The sequence below is a fragment of the Salmo trutta genome, chromosome 7 (genome assembly GCF_901001165.1).
Source record: "Salmo trutta chromosome 7, fSalTru1.1, whole genome shotgun sequence".
In the NCBI taxonomy this organism is placed as follows: Eukaryota; Metazoa; Chordata; class Actinopteri; order Salmoniformes; family Salmonidae; genus Salmo; species Salmo trutta.
In genome coordinates this window covers 18,670,121-18,693,551 of record NC_042963.1, presented here as the reverse complement: position 1 = coordinate 18,693,551, position 23,431 = coordinate 18,670,121, and the positions used below count along the sequence as shown (strand labels likewise).

The 23,431-nt window shown below is 42.7% G+C and overlaps 2 protein-coding genes across 3 annotated transcripts; both read left to right on the top strand.

The window, feature by feature from the left end:
- Window positions 1–3,133: 3,133 nt before the first annotated feature.
- On the top strand, window positions 3,134–7,407 carry ccdc34 (coiled-coil domain containing 34). Of its 2 annotated transcripts, none has more exons than XM_029758206.1 (7): window positions 3,134–3,193; window positions 4,242–4,506; window positions 4,680–4,821; window positions 5,005–5,112; window positions 5,456–5,614; window positions 6,002–6,128; window positions 6,311–7,407. In XM_029758206.1, the coding sequence occupies exons 2-7, from the start codon at window positions 4,250–4,252 to the stop codon at window positions 6,517–6,519; spliced, it is 1,002 nt and encodes a 333-aa protein (XP_029614066.1). In that variant the 5' UTR covers window positions 3,134–3,193; window positions 4,242–4,249; the 3' UTR covers window positions 6,520–7,407. The 2 variants fall into 2 exon arrangements, with proteins under 2 accessions (XP_029614066.1, XP_029614065.1); XM_029758205.1 differs by having other exon boundaries at window positions 4,659–4,821.
- A 303-nt stretch (window positions 7,408–7,710) lies between these two features.
- LOC115197056 (ras-related protein Rab-19) lies at window positions 7,711–13,399 on the top strand. The gene is made up of 5 exons (XM_029758207.1): window positions 7,711–7,924; window positions 8,319–8,405; window positions 9,182–9,370; window positions 10,089–10,272; window positions 10,516–13,399. Exons 1-5 carry the CDS (start codon window positions 7,913–7,915, stop codon window positions 10,779–10,781), a joined length of 738 nt encoding a protein of 245 aa, XP_029614067.1. The 5' UTR covers window positions 7,711–7,912; the 3' UTR covers window positions 10,782–13,399.
- The last annotated feature ends 10,032 nt before the right edge of the window (window positions 13,400–23,431 follow it).

Sequence of the window (23,431 nt, the reverse complement as noted above, 5' to 3'; positions counted from 1 at the left end):
ATATGGCATAGAGTGCTACAAGCACTGGACTGTTCCAGGGGATGAAGGATGAGGGGTAGTGTGGTTGTGAGACATGTATGGTTGCGGTGGGAACATGTGGGTCTGAGAAGGTGTGATGTCATTTTGTTGAAATTTGTGTGTCTGTTTTATTGTCTTTTGTTTATGTTTGGTTGTTATTGTTTGAGTAATAAAGCAAATAAAATCATATAAAAAAAGAAACAAGGAGATAGCATGTAGTGACAAGGTCCAGGCCTATTCAGACCATCCAGACAGGTTCACCTACTATCACCAGGATCTGTGCACATCGTTGATGTGGCTGTCTCGTTTCAAAATCACTACCCCACGCTCGCAGGTTAGTGTTTTCTGTCATGAATCTTGTTCTGGAGGTAGCTCTGCAGAGTTACAGAAGGATTTTTAAGCCTTGACACAATTGAGACATGGATTGTGTATGTGTGCTATTCAGAGGGTGAATGGGCAAGATAAGTGCCTTTGAACAGGGTAGTAGGTGCCAGATGCACCAGTTTGTGTCAGGAACTACAACGCTGCTGGGTTTTTCACGCTCAACAGTTTCCTGTGTGTTTCAAGAACGGTCCACCAACCAAGGAACACACAGCCAACTTGACACAACTTTGGGAAGCATTGGTATCAACATGGGCCAACATCCCTGTGGAACACTTGACACCTTGTAGAGTCCATGCCCCGACGAATTGAGAGTGTTCTGAGGGGAGGGGGTTGCAACTCAATATCAGGAAGGTGTTTCTAATGTTTAGTATACTCAGTGTATAAACCCTGTATTGCTGATGTTATGTATTGGCCAATTAGAGACTTTGAAGCCACCGGCTGCCATATTGGTACTCCCCAGAAGGAGCAGTCTCCCATCGGAATGAATAGAATTCTACAGTATTTCAATAAAAAAAATTGAAGATTAGTACTGTCTAAATAAATACTTTAAGGAATATGTTTCATATTTTATTTATTTTAAAATGTTCAGCTACCGTAATATAATTTGAAAAATAAAAGTGTGACAAAACTGCAAATTTTAGTGGCCTTTTATTGTCACCTGCACAAGTCACACCTGTGTAATGATCATGCTGTTTAATCAGCTTCTTGATATACCACTTGTCAGGTGGAGGGATTATCTTGGCAAAGGAGAAATGCTCACTAACAGGGACGTAAACAAATTTGTGCAGAACATTTGAGAGAAATGACCTTTTTGTGTGTATACAACATTTCTGGGCTCTTTTATTTCAGCTCATGAAACCTGGGACCAACACTTTATGTTGCGTTTATATTTTTGTTCACCTCTACCCTGTCAAGCACATACACTCTATGTGCAAGACTGCAAAGCTGTCATCAAGGCAAAGGGTGGCTATTCTGAAGAATCTCAAATATATAACACTATATAACACTTTTTTGATTACTACATGATTCCATATGTGTTATTTCATAGTTTTGATGTCTTCACTATTATTCTACAATGTAGAAAATAGTCAAAATAAAGAAAAACCCTTGAATGAGTAGGTGTTCTAAAACATAACTTATGAGCCTTATGAGCATAGTTCAACTGTCACACTCTGGGAGAACCCATAATATAGGCCTGTTTTTTCCAATGTTTTTAAAGATTGTAAAAGTAAACAAACACTGTATAGCCTCATAACATGGTTAAAACAATTTTGATGATATGGATGGTCAGTCCTTAGCTCTGTCTATTAATCTGAGAGTGGTTACATTTCTCCAGGCCCATCCCTCAGTTTTTTACCAAAACAGAGACGGGGCGACCGTTTTATTATTGTTTCATCTGTGGATTTGCCCTGCATATTATCAGCTGCATATTATCAAGATGTCAAAGTGTCACCAACAAAAAGGTCAACAATAGGCCTATAGCAAATGCAGCATATGCCATTCATTTTTCACATGTAAATAACACTTTTCAGTAGTGATCAAAGCATGCCATTCCATGAGCGCAGCATTGATTTTTCAACTCGAATCAATGAGGCCAATCAGTCCTCCATGAACAACAGAGTAGGGCTGGCTAATAAGTCCTTAGTTTTGGGGTCATGCTCAGGTAAAACAATTTGTATAATCTATACCTCCATATTTCCAAGTCCTATTCTTGAAGACCAAGAATTTATTGGAATGACTGGAATTGACTGGAATGACTGGAATTCTGATAGACTTTGGTTTTTAATGTAAAGATATAATTTAATCATATTATTATATGTAGTAGAAAGTGATGGGTTAGAAGAAGCCTACATAACCAACCCATAAAGTAAAATTTAACATCCATATATGGCCAGCTGTGAAAACTAACATTAATTTATCCTGCAATAGATGTTGTTCAATTGGTAACATACATTTTTGTCTTCTAATGCCTCTTAAGGGGAAAGTAATCAGATTACGTTACTGAGTTTGGGGTAATCCAAAAGTTATGTTACTGATTACAATTTTGGACAGGTAACTAGTAACTGTAATGGATTACATTTAGAAAGTAACCTACCCAACCCTGCCCCGGTGCCATGAAAACAGGGCAACCAGTGGAGCACAAACAACATTGTAAATACAACCAATATTAATCTGTTTACTTATCTTCCCCTACTATTCGTACTACAACTATTTGCACATTGTTAAAAACACCGTAGCTGACAATATAACACTTGAAATGTCTACTTTTTGAAACCTTTTTGAGTGCAATGTTTACTGTTAATTTATAATTGTTATTTTGTTGATGTTGTTTTTTGTTTATTGTTTATTTCACTTGCTTTGGCAATGTAAACATGTTTCCCATACCAATTAAGCCCCTTTGAATTTAACTATATAGTTATGATCGGTCATGGCTAGAAGTGATCCAGCTTTTTTCAAATTAAAATTAGATATTTTTTTGCATTTTAGATAGCCCTAACCCTTAACCTAATTATCCTAAAATGCTACGTTAATTCTCCTAGCTTGCTGCGGAAGTTCTAACCTACTACAAGTCAAATCTGACGTTCATTTCACAAAAGCTGGATCTCTTTTAGCCATGACCGCGATGACCCTCTTCTCCATGATGTCGCCATGGATACCGCTCAGCGTCTACCAGGAGCGTCGCGTTCCGCGTTGGTGATTGGTCAAATATTGTGTGGTGTATCATGGGAAAATAAAGTTGTTTGCAATCACAACCAAGTAAACAGAAGGGAAGAGGTGCGTGAAGACCGAGGTAAAAATATTATATTAATATAAGCCAAATGTTTATTGGATAGTCTAGCTAGATTGTATTGCATTGCAAAAGAAAAGCAGATCATTTTATAATCTAACGTTAGCTAGCTGGCAAACAAGCTAGTAACTAGCTAATTTGCTAACTGTCAGTAAGTAAGTAGCTACTTCATACAGTGCTACGTAACGCGTTAGCTGGCCAGTGCCGAGGGAGGCTATTGCCAGAGGATTAGCTAGTTGTCAGGGCCTTTTAACATAATTGATCTGAGCTGCAATAACAGTCTGCTAGGGCTGCTCGGCCCTGCAAATAGCTACGATAACTTTGAACCAGTATCTAACGCCCAGATCGCTCCGATTCAAACTCCCATTCACCAGCTCTGCAAGCGTTATAATGTCAAAATACGTTAGTTAATCACGAAATATCGCTTCGCTTAGCAACTATCGTAATTTAGTTCCGTTACGGCTGGTATGTACTTCCCCAAAAGGTCTAAATACAACATTTACAAGTAACTGCATCCGGCACCTCAGACAAGCCAATGGAAATCAATCATTACTGCCACGCACAGGTCAGAAGTCTACAACAGCTCAATACAGTACATTGGAGGTGCCGAAGATGAATTTTTCGGATACTTGTACATTTTTATTTCTACCTTTAATGGAAGTACTGGGCGCTACGAGAGTTAATGAAGCTAGTTGCTTAGCGGAACTCCATATATGGTGATCAACGAACGTATTTTGACGTTATGACGCTGGCAGAACTGGTGAATGGGGGTTCGAATCGGAGCTTCATGGGCGTTAGAGAGGTATCTGGGTCACGATAACTTTACTTTGGCTGACGAGTCAGACGTTTAGTAGCCATGCGTGTTTATCATAATGCTTGTTCATCATAATGATCGCTCGTCATAATGCTCGCTACATAGCTGCTCCTGTTTAACTCTGTCTCCATTCCTTATTTGTGACTGCACAATACATTAGAGTGAGTATCCACAAAATAAAAAAAATGGTTTGTGCTCGTTTACATTTTTTTTATTCACATGTTTGTATGATAACAGGGGGAAAGATGTCGAGCTTTCCTGCCTCCGCCTCCAAGAGTTTGAGCTCGACTCCTCTGAAGACTTACCAGGACAGTGGCAGGGAACTGCACCGATCCAAGAGTGTGGACTATGACTCAACGGGCGACTCCACCTACTCTCTGCTCTCCCCCATCTACCATGACAGCTACGAGAGTGATGAGGACGTGGCTGCAGCTCACCACGTACATCAGATAGACACCTCAGCCACACAGAGTGATGACGCCAGACCCCTCTCACCCATCAGGTATGGTTGGTGTACACGAGCAGTGTTACCCAACTGGATTCAGCAGACAGTGGGCAACATTTTTGTTGCCCACTGTATGAATGAAGGATACACATGAATGAAGGATACACATAATTGGCTTTAGTAGGCTTAACTGTAGGGTTTGTGCTCAGAGTTGAGCATATGTGTTTCAGATATGATCCACAACAGAAGCCCCCAGAGAGGAGAGCAGTAACTGAGGCGGAGGATCCAGAGGCATCTCTCTCTGCCTGGGAGAGGTGGCTGGTCTGCAAAGCCAAAGAGGAGAGACTCAGAATAGAAAAGAAAGCAGAAGAGGTGCGCTGCCGTATCTTTTTCGTTTCTTCTTCTGTTTGGCAACTCCTGTTAACATTTGAGTCAGAACGTGATCATTTAGTTTTTCTAACATTTGATATTTTCCTTTCGGGATATTAGGGTTGCAAATGTCTATACATGAAGCAACTGAGTATGACAGTGGGACTGACAAGTGTTATTTGTTAGGAGCGCCTACTGAGGGAGAGGAATGAGGAACAGGAGAGAGAGCAGCAGAAGAAGAAGATGGTGGTGGAGCAGAAGATCCAGGAGTGGCTGCAGATGAAGAAAGAACAGGTTAAGAACCGCCCTTCTTTTGACTCGGTCCTTAACAAAAGTCCCAGAGAGGAACCATGCAGTTTGTATGCTTTCTACATTTACATTTTTTTTTAAACATTTTAGTCATTTAACAGACGCTCTTATCCAGAGCGACTTACAGTAGTGAATGCATACATTTCATTTTCATTTCATACATTTTTTTTTTCGTACTGGCCCCCTATGGGAATCGAACCCACAACCCTGGCGTTGCAAACACCATGCTCTACCAACTGAGCTACATGGAAGGCCTCTTTCTCATGCATACGTTATATCTGCACCTAAATGGGTAAGTCATGTTTTTGTGATTGTTTGTCATCTCCAGGAGAAGCAGGAGAAATTGCTGAAGGAGAGCAAAGAGCAGGAGGAGATGCAGAGGCAGCAGCAGAAGCAGAGGGTGATTGAACAGAAAGCAGAGGAGAAGTACAGAGAGTGGCTACGGAGGAAGAACCTGGAGAAAATGGAGAGAGAGAGGAGAGCGAAGGTAGGTTCTTTCACAGTAGCCTTGTGGAATTATTCAGAGATGTATTCAGGACAGTAAACAAATTAAAATCTCTGAAATGTTTTGTTGCTTTGCTCTCTACATTAGAGTACAGTTGTTGCAAGAGATCGACATATTAGCCGTTTGCTAAATATTCCTGTGCTCTCTCTCTTCTGTCATTGCTAACTAATCAGCAGCAACACAGAACTAAACCATGTAATTTAATTATACAGTAGTTTGTTACTCTGAACACAAGTTCATGTGGCAAATTCCTGGAAATGTCCATTTCAACATGCGTTTCAATGTTTCTGACCACAACTGCTTTGGTTTCCCTGGAAATTAGTTGTGAGGTGCTCAGCTGCTGAGATTGGGGCAATTGTGTTGTAACAGGAGGAGGCAGCCTGCAGAGAGGCTCAGGAGAGGGAGCGCAGACAGAGAGCAGAGGAGAACTTTAAGGAATGGCTTCGTGCCCAGGACAAGAGCCGACCCAGTCCTAATGCACCCGGCTGCCCGCGAGGTAACGGTCTTCACCTGGTTTAGGGTTGTTCAATCTCATATTCACCTTCTGGAAAATGTCAATAAAAAAATGTAACAATAAGATGTTTTATTGTCACACACATGTAGTTGTACAGTCGTGCATGTATATTTTAAAGCAAGTTTTGATTTTGTAAAGTCATTGTATTTTGTTTCTTCTCCCAGGTGGCTATGACAATGTAACGTACCCATCTCCCAGCTTCTACAACCCAATCCCATGGAAGCCCATCCACGTCCCGCCACCAGAGAAACCACCAGTGAAGAAGACTTCCCGCAGGAAACAGCCAAGTCAGCCCAAGTACCAGAACAGCCCCAGCATCCCATTCAGACTCAGAGACACTGTAAGCTCGGCAGCTCGCCTGCAGAGGAGATGACAGCTCCAGTAGAGGTTCACCTTGGACACAGATCTAGAGTACTATCCTCAGATCTAACCTCTGGGGAAACCACAAAACTGACCTTAGATCAGTGTTTAGGAGCTTTATGGTACTGTGGGAGGACACAGGGGAGGTGACCATGCTAATGTACATACCAGGGATCATCAACTTTCTTGAGTGGATGATCAGGTGGCCGGAATATAATTACAAATAATTTGTAGACTGCAAATTGACCGCAAGAAGCCCAAACCGATATAACATTTGACAAAAAATATGATCATTTCAAACCTTGCTTACATTTGAATTAGATCACATACAGTATATCTATCTCTCTTTTATGCATGTGAATATTTTGAAACGGATTGCCAAAATTAAAATCACTTGGAGCTGATTCGCTGATGTTTTCAGTCTTATGTCCAACAATAATAAAATTGCCTGCGGGCTATTAGTTGGTGAACCATGGTATAGGTATTTCTGTTTTTTATTTTTAATACATTTGCAAAAAATTCTAAAAACCTGTTTTCGCTTTGTCATTGTGTGTAGATTGATGAGGAAAAACTGTATTTAATCCAGTTTAAAATAAGGCTGTAACGTAACAAAATGTGGAAAAAGTCAAGGGGTCTGAATACTTTCCGACTGCACTGTGCAGACTCAGCTGCACTATTCCATTGACTGTATGTTTTTATGTATTTTTATCGAAAAGACATGTTGTGGTAGCGTATTATTTTGATGCCAGATTTGTATAGGTTCTTAATTCTCAAAGAATATTTTATGATTCATGTGAAGCAAAATATTTTAAAAAATTCTGTTACTTTCACTGACAACAATTTTCTAATGACATGTACATTTTTACATAGTTTAGGATGTCAATAAAAACTGTTTATTGTACTGTTTAGTTGTGTCTATTTATATTATGGCTATGGGCTGGATATTTTAATTCATTTTAGATTCATCAACCTAAATGGATAGCAGACAAAGCGGGAGACTGATAAGTGTTATTTCTTATGCTTGAACTATTTCTCAGACAGTAATAAAAATGCTAACATAACATGAGTAGATCAGTAGACAGCTGTAGATAAGTCAATAATAGGAGATATGGTGTCAGTGGGTGAAAGAAACATTCCTCAGGCTTCAGGGCTTAATGTGGAACCATCATGTGACCACACACCCACACACTCAGAGGAAGAACATGGTGGCTGGGGCCAGAGATTGAACAGCGCCACTCACACTCACACGCATTGTTCCGTGTCCAGCTGTGCCTTGTGCCTCTGTGGGCTGAGATGACGACAAACCAGTGTGTGGGTGGAGAGAGAGAAATGAAAAAAGAGGGGGTCTCTGACTTCCAGAATAGTATTCTTCATCACTTCCCTTTATCTCCTTGCGAGGTCAATGTATGGCGCCTGAGGTAAAATGGATTCATCACACAGTAAATTAAATTAACCCTCATTTACAAGATCTTTACTGAGAAATGCTTAAGTGTTGTCTTGTGTTTTTGCCTGCTCTATATTTAGCTGTTGAATGCACTGGAATGTGTTAGTTGACGGCAGTCAGGAGGTGGCGAATAGTGAGAGAGGGGAAGCCGTCTGTGTGTTTCTGAGTATTTGTATGCAGCTCTCTGGGGTCCAAAGGCCACTTGTCAAGACAAAATTCTTGTGTTTACATTTCGCCACGAGCAGCTTAACTATAGGAGTGGCTCCCTCTATTGACTTAAGGATGTGTACCCAGTGAGCCTTGCAAGAACTTAGAGACAAGTCTTAAATGTGACCGCTGCGACTGATCCCTCCTTCCTGTCCTCACAGACCCTGGACCTTGCCTGGAAAACTACAATTCCCAAGATGCAGTGGTGCAGGTGGGCAGGCAACTGGAAATCACACCTGCCAGGAAAGGTAAGGGATCACACCTGCCAGGAAAGGTAAGGGGTGTACCTTAGCTGTCTGGGAACGAATGAGAGCTGGGAGAACAACAGAGTAGAGAGAGTAATATGGTATAAAGGGCATAAGGACACCAACTGTGCAGGGAAACAGTTGGAGGTCTGAGCACAAAGAATGGGAATGATTTGATGTATACAACCTATCAAAAAGGGTAAGGACTTGAAACGTGGACTTTTTGGAAGCCTTCCAGAACACCTTTAATTGTGATATTGTTTCGAATGTGACGTTTTTTTGTGTGTGGAATGAGCTCACTTTGGGAGATGGACACCTGAGGAAATACCTGAAGAGGGGCTGAGTAGAGAACACCTGTAGAAGTAGAGGATATAGCCTATTGAAGCCTTATCTTCAATACAACTTCTGACAAGGAAAAATAATGAAGAAGAAACAGGCTATGGTTATAAACAGGGGACTAACAAGCCGTGATATTCTTGTTTTGGCCAGCAATTATTTTTCTGCGTAGCAACCAGTTTTTAAAAAAAATATAGTTCCTGAGTTTTCCGAAGACAATCTGCATAGAAGGGACAATGTTTTAGTGGGAAATGTTCATGTACTTCTTTAGCTCCTCTTGACTAGGATGTGACCATCTCTGTCAACAGTTTCAACTGTTATTGACGCAGCTAACAACTTACCCAGTAGAGAACCAGTTCTATCGCTGCTGCAGGGCATCTCAGCCTGGCCCTATTTTAGTTTTGTCTCTCAGACTCTCCCTGTGTCGACCCCTCACCATGCAGTCCTCTGGTCCGGAGCAGGACGACTCCTTCGACTTCCTCTTTAAGATCATCCTGGTGGGAGACTCAGACGTGGGGAAGACCTGTGTGGTCCAGAGCTTTAAGTCTGGTGTCTTCATGGAGAAACAACAAAACACTATCGGGGTGGACTTCACCGTACGAACCATGGACATTGATGGCAGGAAGGTCAAGGTAAGGAAATATGTGTCGATTTCTGGGACGATTGTTTATCACATTTCTCGATGTTAAGTACAGGACATATTGTCTTTGTTCCGTCCGGTATTTCGTTATTGCCAATAGGCCTAGCTAGATTTATTGTGTCTTTACACAGTGTAAATGGTTCTGCCTCTGCCGTCCTCAAAAGCAAAGAAGTCTTCAGCACTTTTTTGTTTGTTTTAAGGAACAGGAGTGGTCAAACTAACTTTGGATCGCCCCGCTGTGAGTGTGTGTGTTTTCTGGGTGTGTATCAAGTGACTCTATAATTGTATGGACAATATAAGTGTGTTGTCCTAGGTACATGTTTGTCTGTGTATTTGGAGGACGGGTTGGATGTTCTTGGACCACCCTTAAAAACGTGTCATCCATAAATTAAATCAACTAAAACCTCCCTGTACCGGTCTCTCCTCCACAGGGATGCATAGACGTCCAACCCACAGTCCCTTCCCCTTTAGTGTTTGCCGAAGCGACTGGATAGGTGTAAGCATGTGGTCTCCAGTAAACCTTTCAATGTGCTTAGGGGAACGCTCTCCATGTTTACACCTATCTTGTTCTACCAAAGGGTTGGAGAAAAGGCTATGGATGGGTTTCAACTGACCCTTTGTTCCTTAGCCTGGCCTGAGAGTGTGTGTATAAGAAATTGGTGTGGTGTGTGTGCTCCTGCTAAAGTGGGTGTTGTTTCTTGTCTCCTCAGCTGCAGGTGTGGGACACGGCTGGACAGGAGCGTTTCCGCACAATCACCCAGAGCTATTACCGCAGCGCCCACGGCGCTATAGTGGCCTATGACATCACACGGCGTCCAACTTTTGAATCTGTGACACACTGGATCCAGGAAGTGGAGCAGTACGGGGCTGCTAGCGTTGTTCTCATCCTCATTGGTGGGTCTGAGAGACACAGGCAACATGTGGCTTTAGTCAAACTCTGTTATAAAGCCTACTGAGCAGTTGTAATAATGACATAACAGATGTGGTGCTCATCGTCACTGGTGGGTGAGAGAAAATTGTCTGACACTTACCTTGAGCTTATAAATAGATTCTTCCAAGCAATCAACATTCATCTATTTCTCAAAACGAAACTCAAATAGAAAGAACAATTTCCATTCTCTGCTTTTTTTCTCCTAGGGAACAAGTCGGATCTGCAGTCGGAGAGACAAGTGCTGTTTGAGGATGCCTGTACTCTGGCTGAGGGGAAGGGTGCGCTGGCCGCCTTGGAAACCTCGGCCAAGGAGGCCCAGAATGTGGAGGCAGCCTTCGTGCTGATGGCCCGGGAGCTGATGGTTAGGAACGGCCTGACCATCACAGACGAACACTCACAGGCCTCCCCACACTTCCCAAACTCCCATCCTATCCATGGCTCCGATTCCACGGACAGGAAATCATGTTGTTGAGAGAATTGATGGGCAAGGTGGACAAGAGGTTGTTGTGCTGATGGTCCTGATAACGATATAATTAACCTATAGATAAACTATAACTGTCTGGAATCAACGTTGCCACAAAGCCTGCTAGTTTTAGACTGCCACATCTAAAGGTGCTGTCAAGAAGCGTGTTGGGATAGAGGCTAGGGGTTAGGGATGTGTGTGTCTACTATATTGTGCGTTGGTGGGGATGGAATAGATACAAGTAATGTAGTGATGATTGAGACTATCACTGCCACTGAAAAGTCCCACTCCAGCGTAACCAGTATTTAATAACAAAAAGTGGTAAAAGTATCCTCTGGCCACCTGTGGTCTATTGTATGTGGCAAAATGACTGGTTTCAATGAACACTCCTATTGTTTGATCTTTTACCTTTAAAAAAAAAAAAAGGTCCTCCAGCTTGTCAAATATAGTGTTGCCTTGACAATTCCACAGTCTCACACTTCTTTCCCTCAAAACCATTGGCCAAATTGTACAAATGCTGACATCCCCGCATAAAACATTCAATAACAATTTCCATAAAAATAATAATCATAATTCGGAACACATTATAAAATACTTACATCCCCCAATAGCATGTCTTCACATACTATTGGCTCTGTTAAGATGCTCCAACCCTTAACTGAACACAACCGGACATGTAGGACTAGTTTAGTTAACGGTAAATTGAACAACTAGCCTTGCATCAGTTGTGGAGACCATCAATGAACATTCCTTGACTTAAATGAGTCACTTGCATAAAGAAATTACTCAAACTGTAATAAGCCTGGAAGTCACTGGCCTATCAAAACACCCCTAAGGCTGTTTCAAGTAAACTAAGAAGAATTTTTATCGCCAAAAACAAATTCATGATTACCATAACAGACATAATTACACTCTTTAGAACAGGACACGCAACAGAAATGTAAAAGTTACGGAAATCTCAATGGCAGAACAGTATGGTAAATGTGCACGGACATTCTAGACTTGTATAAGACAATACAAGAGTGAGGGGGTTAAGGAGGAAGTCTCCTTCATATGTTAACTTGTATTTTAGACATCTGTTGGTCACAGAGAGGTCTATGCGGACTCTCAAACTCTGTCCTAACCAAAGAGCAGCTGTTAGGCTATGTTTACACAGGCATCACAATTCTTAACTTTTACCCAATTGTTGGCAAAACATCTGATCTGACTGGTCAAAATTATTGGGCAAAAGATCAGAATTGGGCTGCCTGTGTAAAGGCAGCCTTTGAGACCCAGACCATGAGGGGCTGTTAACTGACTAGGCAGGAAGTGAAGTGAACAGGGTACGGGCCAGGACAAGACTTGACAGGACAGTATTGTCCTCGCCCTTAGTACACCCCTGACACCCATCCCATTTCGGGACGGATCATTTTGTGGTTGTCCTCCAGGCTCTGGGGCTCCCCTCCACCGAGCCCCTTGAGCTGCATCTGAACCCTGCAGTGGCATCAGGTCTGTAGGTAGTGGTTGTAGAGGTTGGCACCATAAATGTCTGCCATGGGGTTGTCACTGTGATAGAGAGACGGGAGGGAAGGCAGAGAGTTAAGCGGGCTTGAGTTAAAATGTGATAGCCTGGCTGTCGCGACCCAAGTGACTACACAGCAAAGAGCTGTGACCCACTTGTTCTGGACAAGAGGCTGTGTAAAATTCAATATTTGCTCAGAATTTGAGCTAACATTTTGATTGGTTCTCATATGCACGCTATTTCCTCGTCAATTTGCTACTCCCCACTAGTGAGATAAACAAGCACAAGCTGTGGGGAGAAAAACTCAGGGGTGGAGCAGTCTGAAAAGTAACGGCCAATTTAGGGACTGAATTAAGATAGGCGCAACTTGAAGCATTTCAAGCCTTTGTGCGAGGGGAGGATATATTGATGGTCTTGCCAATTGCATTTGGGGAAAAGCCTAATTTAACCAGCTAGCTAGTTCTAGTCTTCAAGAAGCTAGGAAAACAGCTTCCAATTCTGATAGTCGTGTCCACGCTAAAGGCTGTGGTGGACGGACTACCAAATCCACGAGGCAACAGCCCTGGCTCTCAGATCGGTGGTTGTGAAGGAATACAAGAATGTTATATTGGAGGGTGCATGCGACCTTGTCTTCTGGAAGTCCGGAGAGCTGGTTGGAGAAAACCAGGAAAGATGTTTTGGCCTCAGTCCTATACAGATCCAAAATCGTCAGAGTCATTGCGGATGAAGTTCACATGGCCTACAAATGGTATGTACAATAACCTAGAACTGTACTTCGATGGTATAGAATGCCACTGGTGGCAATAGCGATGGATGAAACGGCCGAAATGGAAATTATAGTGATGACACATCAGTGAATGATTGATTGAAATTTGTGTATTTGTACAAACGTAATTAGTAAGAAGTGTTTGTTTGCATAACATTTTTGCATGATAGGCCTATAAGATATTGAGTAGGCTAAATAACGTGATAGAACTGCATCATAAATGATTGGCTGACAGGCAACATAAGGGCTGAAAGAAGAGGCACTACAGAAAGTACTCGTACTGGATTAAACTATAGGAACCCCACACATTGCTTATGCAAGAACTACTAGAATAATAATAAAAAAATGCTTTACTATCTTTATATTGTTACCAATGTTACATTTATTCTGAATGAGGACGGGAATTAAGAATCTCTAGTTTACTTTTCTAACGACATTATCATCTTTCTGTAAGGGTCAGGGCTCAAAATGAAGACCTACCTTTTGGGAGAGTTTCAGCAAGCCTGGAGAACTACGTTCTTTGGTGAAAGAAGGTGATATTACTATATAAACTCAGCAAAAAAAGAAACGTCCTCTCCACTGTCAACTGCGTTTATTTTCAGCAAACTTAACAGGTGTAAATATTTGTATGAACATAACAAGATTCAACAACTGAGACATAAACTGAACAAGTTCCACAGACATGTGACTAACAGAAATTGAATAATGTGTCCCTGAACAGGGGGGGGGGGTCAAAATCAAAAGTAACAGTCAGTATCTGGTGTGGCCACTAGCTGCATTAAGTACTGCAGTGCATCTCCTCCTTGTGGACTGCAACAGATTTGCCAGTTCTTGCTGTGAGATGTTACCCCACTTTTCCACCAAGACACCTGCAAGTTCCCAGACATTTCTGGGGGGAATGGCGCTAGCCCTCACCCTCCGATCCAACAGGTCCCAGACGTGCTCAATGGGATTGAGATCCGGGCTCTTCGCTGGCCATGGCAGAACACTGATATTCCTGTCTTGCAGGAAATCACGCACAGAACGAGCAGTATGGCTGGTGGCATTGTCATGCTGGAGGGTCATGTCAGGATGAGCCTGCAGGAAGGGTACCACATGAGGGAGGAGGATGTCTTCCCTGTAACGCACAGAGTTGAGATTGCCTGCAATGACAACAAGCTCAGTCCGATGATGCTGTGACACACCGCCCAAGGACCATGACGGACCCTCCACCTCCAAATCGATCCTGCTCCAAAGTACAGGCCTCAGTGTAACGCTCATTCCTTCGACGATTAACGCGAATCTGACCATCACCCCTGGTAAGACAAAACCGCGACTCGTCAGTGAAGAGCACTTTTTGCCAGTCCTGTCTGGTCCAGCGATGGTGGGTTTGTGCCCATAGGTGACGTTGTTGCTGGTAATGTCTGGTCAGGACCTGCCTTACAACAGGCCTACAAGCCCTCAGTCCAGCCTCTCTCAGCCTATTGCGGACAGTCTGAGCACTGATGGAGGGATTGTGCGTTTGTCAAGAGAATGCTCTATACCAATGATAATAACTAATAATCAATAATCTTTGACTAATCCCCAAGGTTTATAAGACACTGGATTAATAATAATTAGGCAAAGTCTCAGCTTATGCAAAAGGTTCATACAGTTTATTCACGAGAACGTTCTGAAGTCCATTATACAAAGACATCAATTTTATAACTTGCTCCTTACTTACGCACATACATCCACACAAACAGTAGATATCTTACGCGCATACATACACACAAACAGTAGGTGGGATGTATCCCTCCCCAGAGTTCTCACCACTGTTCATCACTACCCAGCGCTGTCCGTTCCATTCCCCCGAGATTAGAGAAACCTTGCGAGGTACTCCCTCTCATATCCTAAATTCTCAGAGTTCTAGCTAGGTCGGTTCAAACACAGTCTAATTGTTCTCGGTATTCTCTTAGGCACACACATACACACATACATTTCTCTTCCTCACAGGTCTCTACTAAACCTTATGCGACTTACGTTTAGTACTTTAATTATTCATTATACATGCTACATGAACTAATAATCACATAGTTAAGTTTCAGGGTGGAATTATTTAATAATTACATTTAAACATATAAATCCCTTATCAGCATTTCTGGTGTAACTCGGGCAGTTGTTGTTGCCATCCTGTACCTGTCCCGATCAGCTGTCCGTCCTGTCTCCCTGTAGCGCTCACAGTACGGACATTGCAATTTATTGCCCTGGCCACATCTGCAGTCCTCATGCCTCCTTGCAGCATGCCTAAGGCACATTCACACAGCGTTTAAACAGTGTTTAAACCCTTTACAATGAAGATCTGTGAAGTTATTTGGATTTTTACAAATTATCATTGAAGACAGGGTCCTGAAAAAGGGACGTTTCTTTTTGTGCTGAGTTAATGAGCACATGATGTTCAAAAGGGGTATCATGCAACAGTATTTGAGTGACAGAGAGAGTTAAACATGAGGAGGCATGTTCAGAAGGCATCACTTACACAATAGATTATAGCCCATGTCGACTGTCTACTTTACTAGAGGCCATCGCCATTCATAGACAGTCTTCAAAGTGAAACACAATGTAAAAAAAAAAAAAAAAGTTCTAGGTTTGTTAATGAGGTGTTCATTTTGTGTCATTTCCCAATGCCAACATATGATACTGTTGGGAAAGGATGTCTTCTTGGTGCCAGGGACAGAGAGAGGAACTGAGAGAGAGAGTCTCAACACTATCTAGTCTGGTTTAGGAAGGGAATGTCTTTGGAATGGTTTATGGATGTACTGCAAGAAGTAGTGTCTGTTGGACGCAGAGAAGATGAAGAAGGTAGTACCTGTCAGAGGCTGATCTGGATGACAACAGACAATGGAAGAACTCAGAGAAGCCAGCCATATGCTACTGCCATACGAGGTGTGCCACAAATGCACTGGCTGGCTAGGCTACCTAGACCTTTACATTCCAAATGATTGCCTGAAATTAAACAGCATAGTGATGACAAACTGTTAAATTACAGGTGCATAGTAGACGATACAACCCTGCATAAAGCAAGCTCAGCCCTATTTGTTCTATGGTCTGTGTCTGTGTCTGAAATTCATATGAAAAAGTACAAGGTTGCTGTAGCTCGACAGGTCCTTCCTAGGTTCTCAAGTAGGGCTACCACACCGGTAGTCACAAGTTATGACCGCAGTCACTGCAACTAGGCTTCTCCAAAGATCTGATGGTGCTGATGGTCATTAGTAGCCTATCAAACTTGCTAACTGCCTGGTACTCAGCACTCTAATCACTCTGACATCAATGCAAATGTAATTGAAATTCAAATCAAACACTTAATGAGAGCCCATGAGCTCATGTTGCGCAACATTTCTATAGGCTATGCAATTGTGTGAGAAAACAGAGTTCTGATGGCCTCTATTAAAAAGAAGAGGATCCCATCAGCTTTCTAGAGGCTAGACCTACTATATTTATTTCAAAATGTTCCTAATATTAAGCACATTGCTTCACTTTACAACAGGAGTAGAGCCTACATGGTATGAAAATTAATCACGGGAAAAGCGTCCTCCATTCGCTATTTAAGTGCATAGATGACACGTATTTTTTTCCCTTGTCCCCTGTTCCGAGATGGGTGCATGATAATGGTCCATTCTAAATCAAATTTCATACATATATTATTTAGTGTACATATTTTAATTTTTTATTTAACCAGGCAAGTCAGTTAACCTCTCTAGGGTAGGTGGCACCAAATCGTCCCACCTACGTAACAGCCAGTGGAATCCTGTGGCGCGTTATTCAAATACCTTAGAAATGCTATTACTTCAATTTCTCAAACATATGACTATTTTACAGCATTTTAAAGACAAGACTCTCGTTAATCTAACCACACTGTCCGATTTCAAAAAGGCTTTACAACGAAAGCAAAACATTAGATTATGTCAGCAGAGTACCCAGCCAGAAATAATCAGACACCCATTTTTCAAGCTAGCATATAATGTCACAAAAACCCAGAAGACAGCTAAATGCAGCACTAACCTTTGATGATCTTCATCAGATGACACACCTAGGACATTATGTTATACAATACATGCATGTTTTGTTCAATCAAGTTCATATTTATATCAAAAAACAGCTTTTTACATTAGCATGTGACGTTCAGAACTAGCATACCCCCCGCAAACTTCCGGCGAATTTACAAACAATTTACTAAACTACTCACGATAAACGTTCACAAAAAGCATAACAATTATTTTAAGAATTATAGATACAGAACTCCTCTATGCACTCGATATGTCCGATTTTAAAATAGCTTTTTGGTGAAAGCACATTTTGCAATATTCTAAGTAGATAGCCCGGCATCACAGGGCTAGCTATTTAGACACCCAGCAAGTTTAGCCTTCACCAAACTCCGATTTACGATTAGAAAAGTTTAATTACCTTTGGTGTTCTTCGTCAGAATGCACTCCCAGGACTTCTACTTCAATAACAAATGTTGGTTTGGTCCCAAATAATCCATAGTTATGTTCAAACAGCGGCGTTTTGTTTGTGCGTTCAAGACACTATCCGAATGGTAAATAAGGGTTACGAGCATGGCGCATTTCGTGACAAAAAAAATCTAAATATTCCATTACCGTACATCGAAGCATGTCAACCGCTGTTTAAAATCAATTTTTATGCCATTTTTCTCGTAAAAAAGCGATAATATTCCGACCGGGAATCTGCAATTAGGTAAACAGACGAAAGAAAATAAAGCATGGGGTCAACTCGGGCACGCGCCTAAACCCATTGTCCTCTGATCGGCCACTTGTCAAAAGCGATAATGTGTTTCAGCCTGGGGCTGCCTCGATATCGTTCAGCTTTTTCCCGGGCTCTGAGAGCCTATGGGAGCCGTAGGAAGTGTCACGTTACAGCAAAGATCCCCAGTCTTCAATAAACAGAGGCAAGAAGAACAACAACTTGTCAGACAGGCCACTTCCTGCATGGAATCTTCTCAGGTTTTTGCCTGCCATATGATTTCTGTTATACTCACAGACACCATTCAAACAGTTTTAGAAACTTTAGGATGTTTTCTATCCAGAGCCAATAATTATATGCATATTCTAGTTACTGGGCAGGAGTAGTAACCAGATTAAATCGGGTACGTTTTTTATCCGGCCGTGTATTATGGTGTATTATGCCCAACGTGTGCAGTAAGGCAAGAAACAGTGCATGTTTTTTTTTTGCGACTTTTTCCAATCATAGTCCCACACCTCATGAAGCCCAGCCCATTGGCTTATATGTTGATAAGGTTTGTGTCACAACTAAAGTGGTAAAATAACTTCTTAAAATTAAGCACATTTATCCGCTTTACAACCTATGTAACTGGCATACATAAGCGGTGCGTGAGTTTCTAGTTTGGGGAAGACAATTTTCACCATAAAAATGCACCTTTATAATAAAGCATTACATGCATAATCGTATTTGTGGTCACTTTTGAGAATGGCGTTTTCCCGCTATTGATTGCATTTTGGAACATTCACGCTTATAGCCTATTGTTGTGTGCGCATGGCTGCGCTTATAATGTGACGAAATAGCCAAATTATTTCTTAACATTTTAAGCAAACGATCTAATCTGTTGCATCAGACTCATTGCTTTTTAAAAGTTTTTTTGACGTAAGAGGTTGTATTAATTTGGGATGTATCACATCCCACAACTGTCCCAGAGTATGTTTGGAATATTTATTTCTCACACAAGGACAAATTTACCAGTAGAATAGGTCAACTTTTGTACTATGGAGGATAGCAGATTGACAAAGGCTCGTGCTTTTGCTGTCCGTTAGGCCTACTCGACATAGGTTCGTGCTTTCGCTGTCCGTTAGGCCTACTCGACATAGGCTCGTGCTTTCGCTGTTCGTTAGGCCTACTCGACATAGGGTCGTGTTTTTGCTGTTCAGTAAGCGTACTCATCTTGTTGGCTGATGAAAAGTAAATGTGGACAGTTCTCCTAACATCTTCAATATGCACCTCGGACTTCGACAAGAAGGACACGCGCAGTTGCGTCCCAGATGTGTCTGTCTTCACTCTTAGCCTACTTCAGAGCTGAGATGCCAAAATGCATGGATTTGTTTAGGGGACATTATGGCCACACATGGAGGATGCCGCCGGGACATTAGAGGCCCAGTGAGAATATTATCAAGTGCTTGTCAAATTGTGAATGAGAGACTGATGTAGTGTGTGCAGCCTGCGCAAGAAACAAAGCAGAGCTCATGACTTTCATGCAACTTTTTTCAAATCATAATTAGAGTCGAATCATTCAGCCTTAGAATGTTTTAAAAATCAAACATTTATTGTGAAGGTGTAGGCTATATTAAATGGATTTATTAGACTTTTGAAAATGGAGACGTTCCAAAGGTCTGCATCAGTGGCTTGTAGGCTATGCGTGGAAGCCAAGAGATGCTAAACATGTTAATTAACGATCAATTACCGTGAGACCAGCAGATATTTGCTTGACAATCACCGGCTGACAAAATGATATGACCGCCACAGCCCTAGTCCCAAGTTGGAAAAACTCATAGCTCACTGAGTGATTTCCAATGTTATGGTTGGAAAACTGTAGATATTAAAAATGTGCTTTCACTATTTACAGGCGTTCAGCTATCCAGAATCAGAACCGAAGTTATGCTACTCTGAGGCTGAAAAATAATTGTTCCACTGCACCTGGGTACAGCAAGGGTTGAAAGATACCTTCACTCTACATCTTCACCGGGTCTAAACATTCACATTTCACAAAGTCATTCCACATTTGCTTCATGCCTTATATCATCCTGTAAAATAAAGTGAATTTTTGTCACGTTCGTCGTAATGAATGGACCAAGGCGCAGCGTGAGTAGCATTCCACATCTTTATTATAACGTGAAACTTCAGCAAAATACAAAAAAACAATAAATGAATCAAACGAAACGTGAAGACAGTGAAGTGCAAACAGGCACCTACACAAAAACAAGATCCCACAAAACACAGTGGGGAAATGGCTGCCTGAATATGATCCCCAATCAGAGACAATGCTAAACAGCTGCCTCTGGTTGGGAACCAAGCACACCAACATAGAAATAAACAACATAGAACACCCCCAGTCACGCCCTGACCTACTATACCATAGAGAACCAAGGGCGTGACAGTACCCCCCCCCCAGAGGTGCGGACTCCGGCCGCAAAACCTGAAACCAAATATGGAGGGTAGGAGGGGGTGATTAGTGTCGGTGGTGGCTCTGGTGCAGGACGAAGTACCCGCTCATCCCGCGGATCCGCCAGCATCGGGGGCGGCTCTGGTGCGGAACAAAGAACCCACTCAGCTCGCAGATCCACCATCTTTGGTGGTGGCTCTGGTGCGGGCCGAAGAAACTGCTCATCCCGCGGATCCAGCCATGGACCCAGACTGAACACTGTGCCTGGACTGGATCTCGATGCCGAGGAAGGCTCCTGCCATGGAGCGGGACTGGACACCGGCCCTGGCCCTGGCCTGGACATTGGTGCAGAGGAAGACTCCTGCCATGGAGCGGGACTGGACGCCGTGTCTGGACTGGGCATCGGCGCCGAGGAGGGCTCCTGCCATGGAGCTGGACTGGATGCCGTGTTTGAATTGGACATTGGCGCAGAGGAAGACTCCGGCCTTGGAGCTGAACTGGACACCGTGCCTGGACTGGGCACCGGTGCAGAGGGAGGTTCCTGCCATGGAGCTGGACTGGATGCCGTGTTTGGAAGCTCCGGACCGTTGACCCTCGCTGAAGGTTCCGGACCTTTGACCGTCTCAGGAGGTTTCGGACTGTGGACTGTCTCAGGAGGTTCCGGACCGTGGACCGTCTCAGGAGGTTCCGGACTGTGGACTGTCTCAGGAGGTTCCGGACTGTGGACCGTCTCAGGAGGTTCCGGACTGTGGACCGTCTCAGGAGGTTCCGGACTGTGGACCGTCTCAGGAGGTTCCGGACTGGGAACCGTCGCCGGAAGCTCTGGACTGGGAACCGTCGCCGGAAGCTCTGGACTGGGAACCGTCGCCGGAAGCTCTGGACTGGGAACCGTCGCCGGAAGCTCTGGACTGGGAACTGTCGCCAGAAGCTCTGGACTGGGAACAGTCGCCGGAAGCTCTGGACTGTGAAGGCACACTGGAGGCCTGATGCGTGGGGCCGGCACATGACGTACCAGACTGGGGAGGCGCACTGGAGGCCTGGTGCGTGGAGCTGGCACAGGACGTACTGGGCTGTGGAGATGTACTGGAGACCTGGTACGTATAGCCGGCATCAATTGTACCGGAACTATGACACACTTCGCACGGTGTGACAATTTTGTATATGCTCTCTGTTTTCTTTATATTTACATTAGTAAATGTTGCATTAGATAGACATTTTTTGTTGACTTGATGAAAGATGATAAATATCTATTTAGGTTTTGTTGGTCATACTTGCTGTAGTCTGATCTTTGTGGGCCATTAATGTTTAGGTTACTACATGCATTGCCATATTGAGGGGGCAGGGAGGAAACATGCTACAGCAGTAGTAGATAGAATACATGAGTGATTCACATTGTACTATGTAAACAGAGGACATCCAAGAAGGAAAATCCAAGAAGGAAATACCTTCAGTGGGGTAAGGAAATGTTCAGCCTATAATTAGAATTAGCTAACTAGTAAGCTAACTAGTAAATGTATAACCAGAGACAGGACAGTATGAAGATAGGCAGAAACTGCTTCTCTAATAGAAATTCCCGATCACACTTGGAGGCGATGTCATGGTGACTTTGGCTAGCTAAGCTCATGCCGAAAAAAGTCATCAGGTCTAACGGTCGTCTCGCGCCTAACTGCGCATAACTAACTGCCTTCAAATCAAAGTCACTTCTTCGCTATAAAGTTGTTATTAACTCTAATGAAAAGGTCTCAGTTTCGCCTGCAGGCTGACTTCGGTCGTCAGTTGAATGGTGTTTCCTCCAACACATTGGTGCAGCTGGCTTCGGGTCATGTTTTGGAGGACGCATGACTTGACCTTCGACTCTCCCGAGCCCGTGGGAGTTGCAGCGATGAGACAAGATCGTAATCACAAAATTGGGGAGATAAAAGGGGTAAAAAATAATAATAAATAAAACCTGTCAGTTTGTCAGTTTTCACGAAGTTGAAGTAATAACTTAAGACATTGGCTCGATTGCAGTTTGTTCCTTTAGATTTAGAGAAAATAAATAATTAAGGAAGAAGTTTTCACTTCACTAATTGACTTCTCAAACCCCAAACCCCGGCCTGGTCTGCTTGATCTGTTTCGCAGTCTCAAGATGTTGTGCCTCTGGGCTTATATACTCTGTGGTATGACTAAAACATACAGTTGAAGTTGGAAGTTTACATACACCTTAGCCAAATACATTTAAACTCAGTTTTTCACAATTCCTGACATTTAATCCTAGTAAAAATTCCCTGTCTTAGGTCAGTTAGGATCACCACTTTATTTAAAGAATGTGAAATGTCAGAATAATAGTAGAGACAATGATTTATTTGAGCTTTTATTTCTTTCATCACATTCCCAGTGGGTCAGAAGTTTACATACACTCAATTAGTATTTGGTAGCATTGCCTTTAAATTGTTCAACTTGGGTCAAACGTTTCGGGTAGCCTTCCACAAGCTTCCCACAATTGGGTGGGTGAATTTTGGCCCATTCCACCTGACAGAGCTGGTGTAACTGAGTCAGGTTTGTAGGCTTCCTTGCTCGCACAAGCTTTTTCAGTTTTGCCCACAAATTTTCTATAGGATTGAGGTCAGGGCTCTGTCATGGCCACTCCAATACCTTGACTTTGTTGTCCTTAAGCCATTTTGCCACAACTTTGGAAGTATGCTTGGGGTCATTGTCCATTTGGAAGAACAATTTGCGACCAAGATTTAACATACTGACTGATGTCTTGAGATGTTGCTTCAATATATCCACATCATTTTCCTACCTCATGATGCCATCTATTTTGTGAAGTGCACCAGTCCCTCCTGCAGCAAAGCACTCCCACAACATGATGCTGCTACCCCCGTGCTTCACGTTGGGATGGTGTTCTTCGGGCTTGCAAGCCTCCCCCTTTTACCTCCAAACATAACAATGGTCATTATGGCCAAACAGTTCTATTTTTGTTTCATCAGACCAGAGGACATTTTCCAAAAAGTACGATCTTTGTCCCCATGTTCAGTTGAAAACCATAGTCTGGCTTTTTTATGGCGGTTTTGGAGCAGTGGCTTCTTCCTTGCTGAGCGGCCTTTCAGGTTATGACAATATAGGACTCGTTTTACTGTGGATATAGATACTTTTGTACCTGTTTCCTCCAGCATCTTTACAAGGTTCTTTGCTGTTGTTCTGGGATTAATTTGCACTTTTCACACCCAAGTACGTTCATCTCTAGGAGACAGAACGCGTCT